The 13,566-nt window shown below is 39.4% G+C and overlaps 1 protein-coding gene across 1 annotated transcript; it reads left to right on the top strand.

Annotated features, from left to right (window-relative positions):
- The first annotated feature begins 3,296 nt into the window (after positions 1-3,296).
- Positions 3,297-11,559, top strand: cchcr1 (coiled-coil alpha-helical rod protein 1). Its single transcript, XM_023404656.2, has 19 exons — positions 3,297-3,661; positions 3,959-4,253; positions 4,345-4,512; positions 4,650-4,767; positions 4,989-5,183; positions 5,461-5,624; positions 5,725-5,839; positions 6,009-6,119; positions 6,768-6,911; positions 6,990-7,100; positions 7,358-7,464; positions 7,567-7,679; positions 7,785-7,857; positions 8,718-8,836; positions 8,943-9,131; positions 10,154-10,255; positions 10,420-10,562; positions 10,653-10,794; positions 10,908-11,559. The coding sequence occupies exons 1-19, from the start codon at positions 3,592-3,594 to the stop codon at positions 11,036-11,038; spliced, it is 2,610 nt and encodes an 869-aa protein (XP_023260424.1). The 5' UTR covers positions 3,297-3,591; the 3' UTR covers positions 11,039-11,559.
- Positions 11,560-13,566: the final 2,007 nt, after the last annotated feature.

Raw genomic sequence — 13,566 nt, 5'->3', positions numbered from 1 at the left:
TTTTTAAAATAATTCAAATACTACCAATCACTGGAATGATTTTTCTACATGTGTTTATTATAAGCATCCTTCATTTAGGGATTTGAGATTATTCAGCTGTTGGACTGTTTGCTAAACTTTCTTTAAATGAAAATATGAATCTGCTTTAACCATACACTGTAATATATACAGTATGAAGCAATATCCAGACAGTTGCTGACAGCGCAAACATTTTCCCCACATATGCCCTTCTTTTTTTGAAAATGCCTACTGGCCATAGCTGTGATGCTGTGCTTTGTGTATATATAGAGCAGAGGGATTGTCTTTGCAGCTCTTCAGAGAGATACTGCTTAGTGATGTCTGTTTCAAGCTTGGTTACCTAAGCAGGGAGAGCTTTTTACAGAAAAAAATGTCCTTCATAATGTCACTCAAGCAGGGCACAATCTTTGTTTTTGCTCAGACGCAAATGGAGGGTGAATATCAGATGCAGGTAGTTGATGCATTCCAGGTCATCAGTGGTTTTAGATGGGTGCTATGGATCTACAAATATTAAGTTGGACCTAAGTGGACCAGTATTACCCTTGTCGCATGTAAAGAGTCCAACAAGTTCATTTAAGGAAAACATTTTAATTAAAGACACAATTTCCAGTTCAGATATTTGCACCATGGACAGTTTCTCCACATAAGTCCTAAGTGTGGTCTGAATCAGTGTGACTAGGGACAAAGAAAAAACTGCTTCTGTGGCCATGGCCACGATATCTATTGTCCTTTGGTCAGTGTAATGAAATGATTCATAACCAGGGTTGAATTGACATGGGTTGAGTATAGCAGCACTTCTACTCAAGAGGGCTGTTGCCATGGTGCCACAAGCCTCAAAAACAAATTCATGTCAATCTGTCAAGCAGCATTTATTTTATTTTGTCATGTTTACAGAATTTGATCTATATGTGCCAAATGCAAGTAGGCGGGGATCAATCTGCCAGGGTCCCCACTTTCTCCTAATGGCCCCTAATGTATCATAACCTTAACCTGTCCTGATTAGTGACTGAATGCTGTTTTATCAAGTTGTAGCTGCCTGGGCCCCATGATTGTAGGCCTGGGTTACCAGACTTTCTCCTACGAGTTCCTCTGCAGGGGGAGGGACTCAGTTTGGTGAGGCCATTGAGAAGTTGTCCTTTCAGTTGTCCTCATAGAAATTCAAGAAAACTGTCAGATGTGTCAGGAGGGGAAATAAGGTCAAGCCGGCGCTGTTTCCAGCAGGGGTACAGAAATGCTGACTATCATGACTATAATCCTGTGGTGGAGGGAGAACTTTATGGGAAAAACTGATAAATCTAACTTACAACTGGCCTCTGTGATTGCAAGTGTGTGGGAAAGATTAAGATCACAGTCACAAGTAAAAGCAGGATGACCTCAGACATCTGAAAAGTGCTCAAAGTAGAGCTGCGTCTTCCTAAAATTGAAAGGAACCAGTTGAGATGTGGTGGGCATTTGATAAAAAATCCCTCCCATGTGGAGGTATTTCTGGCATGTCCAACTGGGAGGAGATCCTGGGGCAACACAATGAAGAGAGATTACATATCCCACCCGGCTTGCTAACTGCTTGGGATCCTTCAGGAGGAGTCAGAAGATACAGGGGTGGACAGGGATGGGATGCCTGTGCTACCTTGCTGTTGTTGCTGCAACCTGTATCCAGAGTCATTTTGCAATATTAAACATTTCTGGTAACAATTCACAAACCTGTCTCAATCTGCTATATTTGTTTTTCAAAATGCTCTTTTTAGCTGTCATGCACATGTTTCAAAGACTATAGGCAGTGAATTTGATTGGCTCTCTCAGAGAAACAGAGCTGCATCTTAATTCTGACCCCTTTCTTTAATAAGGGTCAGCATTGTCTTTGTTTACTGGATTCCCGATGGCCCTTTCCGATCCCTCTTTTACCCTGCTTTGCTCTTCAGGACCTACTGCAGTGTATGCCATGTGCTAAAAGGATACAATACCAGCATGCCCAAATAATGAACAGCACTCCCATTTTTCTGCCCAAACAACTACAATATGAATATGATTCAAGGTCCACAGTCTTTGATGCTTCACTGGCATTCATTGTTTTCCTTGGAACTGCAATATATATTTTTTGTCATTTATTGTGGTACTTATGTAGCCAATACCTCTATCAATTTATTTATGTTATTTTATTGTCAGGTGGTATTGATATTTGTGATCATTCATGTAAATGAATCAAACAAATTTCTACTTTGTTCCTTGAATACACCATCATAGATTAGATTATATGAAACTTTAATGAACCCCAGGGGGAAAGTGGGTCATGTAGCTGTAGAGAGGAGGATATACTGTAGCTAAGAGCAAACAGAAACAACTGCTGAAGATACGAGAGGAAAGTAACACAACAGGATATATGAAAATATAGTGGCTATAGTGAATATAGCCTACTGAATACTGAATATACTGCCAATTGTATATCAAGCAATAGATGCAGTCTTTCATTTCTGCAGGTGAGTCCATGTTAGTTTATGGATTACCAGCACAAATGCAGAGGAAAGTAAACACACACAAACCTGTCAAAAATATGCAAATAAATTATTCACATGCTAATAATTCTACAATTGGGGACAACATATTTATGGATGCACCTAAATCCCATAATTCAGTTACATAAGACAATTTTCAACAATTACCATTCAAACCTACACTTAGTTGGTGCACTGAAAGTATGCTCTATGCTCTTTTCTACAAGACAAGAGCTATTCTGCAGAAACAGTGTTGTTTTCAGACAACCTTGAGGGTTTTTGTGGTCAGGCAGTCCCAGGCAAAGAACATGCATTAGTGATCCTTTTCCACTAATCACAATAATGTCTGAATAAAAAGCATCATTGAACCACTTTCAGGGGAATAAAATAGTATTGCCTATTCCTCATAATTAATTCCACGTATAACAATATGTTGTGTGAATGTCAATTATCTGTGGAGTCTACAACACTAAAGGGCAGGTAGGCAGATCAGGTAAGCAGTACTAATTTCATGTGGTATGTTTTGGTCTCTCCACTGTGATATCCATTCTAGTGTGTATTGTTCATTGTCAGCATCTAGCAACAAAAAATGTTTTGTAATTTCCCCTGTCCTGAAGTACAGCCCATTTAATAGGCAACACTCTGCATCAACGGATATAAGTGGCTATGGCCAACGCAGGATTCTTGCGAGATTTTAAGGCAGAAGGGGCGGGGGCGTCCTGCAAGACAACACTCGGGGAAAAGGACCGACCATGTACTTGGATGTTCCTTCCATTTTCCCGTGATGCACTGCGTGGCTGTAATATATGGCGGCTGTGTTGGACAAATCATTTCAGTTTAATTAAGTTCCTAAACATACAAATTCTCTGGGATAGTGCAGGCATTTGTGATTTTACTGACTTGTAATTTAAGCGTTTATAGATTGGCTAGCGAAAATAGCCCAAGCGAGCTCCGGAGGTTACCGTTGGGAGCCGTAACTAAGGCAACGACAAATGATGTGACTCGCGGGAGAGTAAACGTTAAAAGAGAAGCCAAACTATCCCCTGAGTTTTTATGCTGAAGTTCAAAATTTCCGCTGTGGAGTATGGAGAAACATAACCTGGGAAAAGAAAGACTCATAGTACCCACTGATTTCACCTCATCAGCGGTTTCAAGTAAGTTATTTCTCCTGGTTGCTTTTTAATATTTGCTAGTAACTTCGAGCAAATGTGGAGTTCAAGATGATGTTAGTTGAAGTTAGCTTCTGCTGTAACCTAGTTAACTTAACGCATTACCTAGCTAGTCTGCAGTTATCAGCTCTAGTATTAACTAATAATTAACAAGAAAGGAGGCTGCATTTAGAGAAGGGAAGTTGTCATCTTGGTAACATTATTGAAAAGGCGCTACTTAGAAGATAGCACACAACTAGTCTAGCTGATGTTCGCACTTAAACATACATTCATGTTATGTAGGAAATGTCCAGGAGGACCTGGTACCCCCATCGCATTTTGCATCGAGTGTCAAGTCTGCTGGAGCACACAGAGGCATTCAAAGCACTGGGACACCGCCACCCATGTCCTGGATAAACCCAGGTGTAACATCAATACCATCAAGGGATCCCAGTCCTGCCAATCCATGGCTCGCCATCACTCAGGCCCAACAGGAAATCTTGGAGCTGAGGATGGAAAATCAGCAGATTATGATGTTACAAGAAAACAGTATAAGAGGAAGGATCCCTGTAGATCATCTGTCAGATCTTAGGGCAAGGTATCCCATTTTATACAGTCAGGAATACCATTATTGTCTGTCAGTTGGGTGAATTATTGAGTACATGAATAGGCCTCTTCCTCAAACACAGATCTGCTGAGAGAAATGAGCAGTGGTCAAGATGGGAGTCAGAGTGGCGTCTGGAGGCAGAGAAACACAAGGCTGAAGCTGAAAGGTTTAAGGGGCAAGTGGAGGCCTTGCAGGAGAGTGCAGGGAGACACAGAGAAGAGCTCAGAGACAGAGACAGCACTGTGAACAGGTAGGAAATATGTTTATATTATTATACAGTCAAGCCCTTTTACAATTAAGTCTGAACTTCTCTGTGTAAGTAAACATTTCAGTTTAATGATGAAGCGTTTTGATCAAGCTTAATGTGGGATAACCTTTTCATGACAGACACAGCCATGAGTTGGAAGCAATTCGTGAGGAACTATATAAGGCAAAGACTGAACTCAGTCAAATCAGAGAAGAGCTCATTCACAGCAGTGTGCAGAAGGAGAGGATAAGCTCACAGGTAATGCTGTTTACCAACAAAATATTTTGTTTCGACACTGATGTTCACATAAGTTAGTGGCGTATTTTAACTAATTTTGGCAGTTTGTAGTCTGATGTTTTTAGTACAGTCTTGTAGTCTTAATAATACCTTTTAGTCACCTGACAGTTTTAATTTTGTTTCTCTCTGATTAGTTTCACTTATAAATATTCCTTTATGTTTAATATTTTTGTTTCTTGCAGCTTGAAAGACTAAAGACAGAGTCTGATGAAGAAATGAAAAGGCTGAGGAGAGATGTAGAGAGGAGGAAAGAGGAAACCCAGGAGCTTGCTCTGAAGGCTGAAATGGGCAGATTACAGGCTGAGGAGGAGGCCAAACAGCAGTCTCTCAGACTGTCAGAACATTTAGAGGAAAAGCAGAGGAAGCAGGAGGTGGAGGTGTGTGCACAATTAAATTTGAACCGTCATAAATCTTGTACATACTGATTTGGGTGACCTTTCTTATGCCCTACGCCCAGCATCCAAGAACCCATGTCAGCAAGCAGCTGCTCTGCGGAAGTATCCCTGGGTTGAAATCTGAGCACGTAGCTCAGTGCTTTTCTGACCTTCCTCAGGAGGGAAACAAGTGAAAGAAGAACTTCTCCTTGGGGATCAATAAGGTATTACATCATTTATTCTTATGTGTCTTAAAATGTCCATTGTTTTCCTCTTTCAGCTGCAACAGTTGAATGCTTCCCACTCTGCAGAGTTGGCTGCAACAAGAAAAACAAACAGTGAACTACAGGACAGACTTCAATCAATGACCTCAGAAGTGCTGCAGCTAAAAGGCACTCTGATGGAGGTATCTACCGAGAGAGATGGGCTGAAAGAACATTTAAGGTGCCACATTCAATCTATAACTGCTAAAGAGCTAAACATCCATCTACATTTATTGTCAGATTCACTGATTCTTTTTTTGGGGATGTTGTTCATTTTTCAGCCAAATGGGACAAGCTTTTGAGACACAATCTGCAACACTGCACAGCCTCAGAAATTACATCGGCCAGCTTGCCCCAGAGAAAAGAGAGAAGGAACAATTAAATGAAGCTGTTGAGGTGGAGACATTATAAACAGTATTGATTGCGAGCAGTCCACTGTAAAGTACTTGCATGGGAAAACACTTTTGAATGTTGTTTTTCAGTGGCGGAAATGAGTATTACATTTCTGAATTAACATGCATATTGTTATAATTCACCCTTTATTCTAATTTTGTACATTTTGTAGAGGCTGAACAAAGAAAAAGCAGCTCTTCAGAAGACCACAGAACTTTTGACAATCAGACTAAACTCTGTGAATGAGATACTTGCCCTCCAGGAAGAGAAAATAGTAAAGAAGGTGGGTGTTCTTCACATAAAGATGCATAATATTAGCCTAAACGATCTCTTAAGTGTCTTAAGAAGTCTTAAGTGTTGATGCATTTGTTGGATCATGAAAGTGCTTATGTTCACCATGTTCAGACCACAGTATGTAAGGCTGATGATGGAACAATTCCAGAAAGGATGACAAAAGCCCTGCAGAAGTAATTCAGTTGATTGAACACTTCAGCTGTGGCTCTCTATTGAGATGTTGTGTATATATATAGTTTAACTAGAGGTGACATATAAACTATTTTTCCACTTTTGAATGCATTTTTATTACTTTTCAAGTGCATGGAGGTTATTTTGCAGATCATCTTTCAGGAACTTCAAAAGGTCGCTTAAGATAGATAAGCAGAACAGAGAACAACTTGTACTCTTAAGTTCTTTGGATGGGGATGTATTTTAGAGCAGAGACTGTTTTGAAAACTGTTCACTGTGGTGTGTTAATATACCTGAGGGAAGAAAGGAAAAAAAAAAAACTATGCATTTTAAGAAGCTTCAGTATGCTTCAGAAAACATCATCGTTAATTTGTAGGCACGAATTATCCATGCCCATATGGAGTATTGGCTAAAGCGGTGAGTCTGTGTCTGTATATGTGTATGACATATGTGTCTGTTTCAATAGACCTCGGCAAACCCACTTGTGAGAAATGGATCTGAAGGCCTTCAATTGATTCAGCTCTGGAGAGAAAAAGTTTTCAAGTTATGCATTCATCTACGCTCAAAGGACATTGAATTAAGAGGAGAAAAGGATGAATTCCTTTCAAAAGTATGATCTGTTAATATACCATGGTACAATTATGTCCAGTGTGTTTGGAACAGTGTTTAAAGTGTGGTACTGTTTTAGTTCAGATTCATGGAGCAGCAGCTCCAGCAGGAGCAGCACCGAGCTAGTGTCCTCCAGCACAGTCTAGATAACAGGATAGCTGAGCTGGACCTGGAGAGAGTGGAAAAGGAGGTTAGTACCAGAGCAAGTGATGTGATTTACGTGGCTGTCTGATTTTTCGATGATGAATTTGGGGCTGCTTAGGAAAGTGATAAACACTTGTACATTTTTACCCAGGCAGAGTATGCTGACTATATGGAAAATTTTGCTAGTTTCCAAGAGCAGTTGTGGTTTTAAGGACAGCAGCTGGCCACGAAGACTTAAAACTGTACATCATCATAGATTTGTGTAAGATACTCTATCATATGGATATATGTTTTTCTAACCAGACATTGAAACAGGACTTGGCCCAGGCTCACAAGGAAAATTCTCAGCTAAAGTCACAGAGGCAGAAATCGGAAGTGGATCTTAAAATCCTGACAGAGGCAGTGCGCAGGTAAAACAAATTAGAAGAAGAGAAGGAAAATGCAAAGCCACTATTTTTGTCAGTGTTGTAAGTTTCATCACAGATAATACACAGTTTGGCTGTGGCTCACAGGTTCAGTCTGGCATTTGAAAACAAGGTGGCAGAGGTGGACAAAGCTCAATCAAGGTTCAACACTTTTACCCAGCGGCTAACTTTTGCTAAAAGACGAGTGGAGACAATCCAAGGTGAGGTCATACCACAGGTTGACGGGATGATTGCAATGTTTCACTTTTAGTTGCATATCTGTATGTCTGGTAAATAATTTACATTAGAATGTTTTTGTTTTACAGGTTTGATCATGAGGAAAGTGGCTCTGCAGAAGGTTCAGCAGACCAGTAAACAGACAAAACAGGCTACTCACAGGTTTCATCATATATTTTCAATTTATTGATCAGACATTTACTCCATAATACCAAAAGTAATACCAAATGATGTCTCTAAAAGTGCTTATTTATTCTGATCAATAGCCTCCAAATTCAAAATGTTCAATTTTTAATATAAAATGAAGAAAGCCAATCACCTCATTTTTTAAGCTGAGAGTAAACAGAGTAGTACTTTAGTTGGTTTGCTGGTTAATTGATTAAATGAAATGAATCATACTGATCAGATTGGAGTGAATTAATTAGGAAAGTTTTTAATCCATTAACCCAATAACTAGGCTAATTCAAGCCTACTAATGCAGTTCACATTGCAATTATATGTATATTTATGTATACACTGTCCGTATGAGGTCATATAAAATATAATTTTATTTTTTCATGGGGCACCCTGGTGGCTCACCTAGTAGAGTGCATACCACGAAGGCTTAGTCCTAGCTGCAGCAGCCTGGGTTAGAATCCAACCCACGGCCCTTTGCTGCATGTCATCCCCCCTCTCCCTCCCCCACTTTCCTGTCTCTCTCTCTCACTGCAACTGTTGAATTAAAGGAAAAAATGCCCCCCAAAAATAATTGATATTTCCAAAGAAATAGGGCATTTGTTTTTAACATGGCTTAAATCAATACTGTGTTATTAATAAGATTTTTTTTGGTATATACAGTATCAATATATCACATTATGACAGTTATGTGTAGTATTACAGTAGTCTATGAATAATAGCAGTTGTTTTCTGGCTGTTCAGAGTTTGGCTTGCTTTGTAATACACTGTGCAGCTGCGTCTCAGTCTCTCTCCTTGACTTTCTGTTCCTTTATTTGCTCTGCCATCTTGTCTGCGTTGCCCTGCAGCATCACAAACCTCCAGACAGAGCTTAGTTTGGTGTGTGAAGAGAGAGACAAGCTCACACAGGAGCTCAAAAGAACCCCGGAGCTCATCGAGAAAGCTTTGGCTGATCTGAAAGAACAATGTGAGCAACCTAACAACTCATGACAACTTATTATAATGAATCATCTGTTGGCTGTCCATGTTTTGGCAATGTATCTGTCTCAGTTCACTTTGTACGTCTTCCTCAGATGAAAGCAAACAGAGGCAGCAACAGCAGGAGCTGGAGCATAGCTGGGTGGAGGTCCGACAGGCTGTTGCTGGCAGAGAGAAGGCCGAGCAGACCCTGCAGCAGATCAAGGCCCAGCTAGAGGAGACCAAGGTCAACCTGGAAAAACTCCGCTCTGAGCTGCTCATCCAGCAGGAACACAGCGAGCAGGGTGAGGCAACAGCTACCTTAAGATGCATTACTGTTTTTCAGCCTTGACTTATCCAGGGAAAGCAGAATGAGCACTCCTGCTCCTTTTCAGAAATGCCCTTCATGACAGTCTCCTCATATTCACGCCTGGGATGAGTCTGCCACTCCCCTCTGCTCGGTAGCTTCACTGGAGCAGCAGGGGATTAAGTGACATGCTCAAGAGCACCTTGACTAGTTGTTCAGGGAGAGTTTGCTCTGAGGGAATATATATGTCTGTTTAGTTGCTAAATGCTCCATTGTTTTCACCAATTAGTTGCTAACTTAGTTTTTTTGCCATTTGGTGCTCGACATGTAGTTTACAGCAGGTGTTTTGGAGCTGTTTTTGCTGAAAACAGCTACCTGCTGTGGCTGAAAACAGTGCTATGAGAGCAGTGTGAGTAAATCAAACCAGTAAAGTTGCAGGTCAGAAAACTAAAATGATGATCCTGAAGTCGCTAGAAAGCTCTGGAGAGGTGATAGGAACTGTAAACTTGGGTGATACTTTTCTGTGTGGGTTTGTCACTATGACTGTCTCCTTTCATATACATGTTCTCATGTGAGCCATTGTTGATTAAAAAGTACTGATAAAACCTACTTTAATGATGCTGACATCCACTCTGTTGGATTTAATTTCCTTTTAAATACCAGGTCTTAGTATGCTCCACTGTACATTCCTCTGCCTTTACTCGAACAAAAGATCAACAAATGTTTGCCTCTAGCTATAATTTAAAAACTAAATAGTCTTTTTTCTGACCTTTAGGCTAATGCCACTTTATTTATTTTCGTTATGCACTACCGTGGTCTCATCGTAATAATTGATAAATCTGGAATTTATTCAATCAGCTCTGTTTGTAGAGGTCTTGCCATCTATGAACATTTGCTGACATGCAATATTGCAATAAGATCCAGTTTATCCCTTGAGATGCATACAAGTGCAGCATTAGACTGTTTTTCGATTTGTGAGATACAGTATTAAGGAATGGTGCATTTGTTGTTCCCCTTCAGCCCGGCAGGAGAGGGTGTCTGAGATTGAGGACCGCTGTGCTGAGAAACTGAGAGAGATGGAGGTTCAAGTCAATATGGCCAGGAGAGAGCACACCAAAGCAGGTAGCAGGATTATCACCATGCTACCTCAGCCCACAGAAGCTTAACACAAGGGACTGAAGTCATATCTGTAACACAGACTGTGATCTAATATGATTGGAGTTGTTTACACAGCATATAGCAACATTTCCCAATGGCTCTTAATCTGTCTGTATTGTCGCTTGCAGTTATGACTTTGCGGCAGTTTGAGAAAGAAGCAGCAAGGAAACATGAGATGAGAGAAACTCAATATTTGGGGAGGGCACACACAAAGAGGGAAGTTGAGAATAAGCAACTGAAGGAGACAGAAGAGGACGAAAACCTGCTGCTGGTAAGACTTTAAAACAAATGGCAGTTGTGAAAAATGTTCTTCCTGTTTTCATTTCTTTTTATGACCTGATATGACCTGAATCTGTTCCAGGCCACTGTTGCTGAACGAGGGCTGATGAGTGGGTATCCAAGAGTTTACACAAGAGCTCCACAAAACTCTGCTGCTCCCAGGGAACAACAACAAAAACCTTTAGAGAGGAGTCGCTCTGTAGGGGCAAAAGCACCTGCAGACGGTAAGAAGTGTCATAACTCTTCATGTGTCAGATGCTTTTTCTTTTCTTTTTTAAGTCTTAACGTTTGTACCGATATAATTGATCTGACCAGTGGCCTGTCTGTGTCCTGCCAGAGAAACTCCTGTCTGTTTTGGAAGAGCTCCACACTCTCAGTGCTGCAGTGGTAAACAGTTCTGAGGACTCAGCGGAGGAGGAGGGACAGACTAACAGCGTGAGACCGTCCACAGGCAGTCTGCACAGCTGATACCTGAAGATGAATCACTGGAGGCAGTGAAAACCCCTTTAATTTGTACAAAAGGTTGGTAGTGTTGATGATTTAGGAGCCATGAAAACAAAGTCAGTGGAAACAGTTTGAGCCAAACATCAGAAAAACATGCATGTTACATTGCTAGTGGGCGTATCAGAAGAATAATAGTGATCTAGTGCAGACACAGTATACATAAATTTAACACAAATGTAAATTCAGGTTCATAAAATACTTTCAATACCTCTTCTGCATCTGTCTGCAGGATGACATTTAATTACAGACAATACTGTAAATACATTAATGGACAAAGAATTTAACTCAATCAACATATTTTATCTGTTTGAGAAATCTCCACAAGCTCTCCTTAACCAAAGTGAAATGAAAGATTTAGATGTTTATGTTCACAATATGGTTTTTCATTCTCTTGCTTGGACTAAATCACCTCACTTATTAGACCACGTTCCACACTTTCACTGTCTTTTAACTATTTTTGAATGATATTAAAAATCATAAACTTGGTCCTAGAGTTGTTTGATTTGTGACCAGTGAATCAATGTTTAAGATAGCACTTCAGCAAACGTGATGTGATACATTCACAAAAGAAACTACTTACACACACACACACACACACACACATATATATATATTTTTTTTTACTGCAGATAAAATGATAGAATTTATATCCATGAAAAAACTGGACAGATGGTGATGAATTAAATGAATTAAATAAATTCAAATGTGTGACAAGATCTGTCACTTTCAGGGGGCTTTTTTACCAGATAGCAAAGAGAAGCCTGCCAGATAAACATAAAGCTGACACAGTGCTTGCGCTTCTAATGCGAATAGAAGTCTGTACTGTTAAAGCTTATGTGACGTCCAAGTATTTCTTTGCTATGCAGAGACTGGTGTCTTACTTTTAAGTACAACCCATGATAAAGTATTTTTATAGTGCAAATTCTGTGGTCTTCAACAATATGGTCTAGGGGGAAATAGTGATTTGATGTAAATCTAATTTCCACTAGTGTTGTCAAAAGCCAAATGAAGAAGAGCAACTTACATATCTGATATCAGAGTTTTACAGTAAGTTAGATTTTTGCAAAAAGAATTTCAAAAGATCTCTAGAGTCAATTGAGAAATTTAATGTGACTGGTGCATCTGCCCTGTTTCTCTCGATAAAACACATGAACAATTGGGAAGACCTATATGATTTCATATTGAAAAAATCAATATTTTCTATTTGAAGTTCCTTTTATAGAGGTCAATCTTAAAATGACTTTGCAGTCATAGGATGGACGATGATAAACATCATGATGAACCAGATAATAGTGCTATTTGTCATGTTGTCATGACTTATAATAAATTTTGCAATAGCTCGAAGTTTTGAGCCTCTAGGTATAAACATTCCACGGAGAACCGAGTGAGAGCAGAGTCAAAATACTAATAAAGTCTAGAGTTTCCTGCTCTATTTTCTAAGAGCATCAAAAATAATTTGCAAGGACAGACTTGCTGCTTGATAGGTGATTCATCACTGCAAGTAAAGGTTTAAATTAAATTTTTTAGAGAAATATTGGATTTCCATTGTGCACTGCTGCTTTTATTTGGTGCCTCAGAGTTTGCAAGAGTTTGCAGCATGTAAGGCATGAGAGTTAATAAATTCATTTGTATTGCCTTTTATGTTTGGTACAAAAATCAGTAATGTCATCGATGACTCAGTGAAGGAATTATGTATTGCCGAAACTAACAGACATCACGATGGATAATTTTAGAGTAATGTGCCACCAAATTTAATATTCCGTCTTTGACCGTGTTATTCTTGTAATTTATTTTAGTTCACATGATGTATTAACATTGTGCATTCATGTCAGAATAAAAAAAATAATATTAATAATTGTGAATCATAACAAATGTTCAAGTAGGCTGACTGCAAGAAAGAAAAATAATTAAAAGCAAATCATGGGTTCTCATTTCCTGATTAAAACCAGCAGAGGGCGCAATTGTCAAAGGTGAGACCTGCACATACAGTGATTTCCATTATTTGTTTGGACTGTACTTTGTAAAAGGCAGTTTCTTCACTGGAGTGTTATTGGAGATAGTAAGACATTAAAATATTTCTCTAGGTTACACACATTTCTTACCTGCAACTATCATCTATCAGACTTAAGAATTAATCTGAATAAGAAGCCTGTCCAGAACCATTTGATGCTGTGCTGTGTCTATCCGCAAATGGCAAACGAACATGAGAACAGGACTGATGGGGTGAGAAACTTTCAGGTTGATGCCAAATTTGTTGTTCTGTTGAGTGTAGTGGTGAAATGTGATAATATACAGCCTGAATAAGTGCATTTACTGTATATATCTTCATTGCCTCAGCGGTGTGGAGAGAGTCACAGCCAGACAACACTGGTTAACTGATGAATAATTTAGTAGAGCATAGCAATCCAAGACATGAAATAAATGATGTAATAAAAACCAATAAGCTCCTGAACAATTCAGCATTAACAGCATATAAATAAATGTTCTAAACA

This window comes from Seriola lalandi, unplaced genomic scaffold (assembly GCF_002814215.2).
Source record: "Seriola lalandi dorsalis isolate HSWRI2012SDOR001 ecotype SW California unplaced genomic scaffold, Sedor1 jcf7180002054256, whole genome shotgun sequence".
NCBI classification, from domain to species: Eukaryota; Metazoa; Chordata; class Actinopteri; order Carangiformes; family Carangidae; genus Seriola; species Seriola lalandi.
Note: the sequence above shows the minus strand (reverse complement) of the source record. Positions and strands in the feature narration are given on the sequence as shown.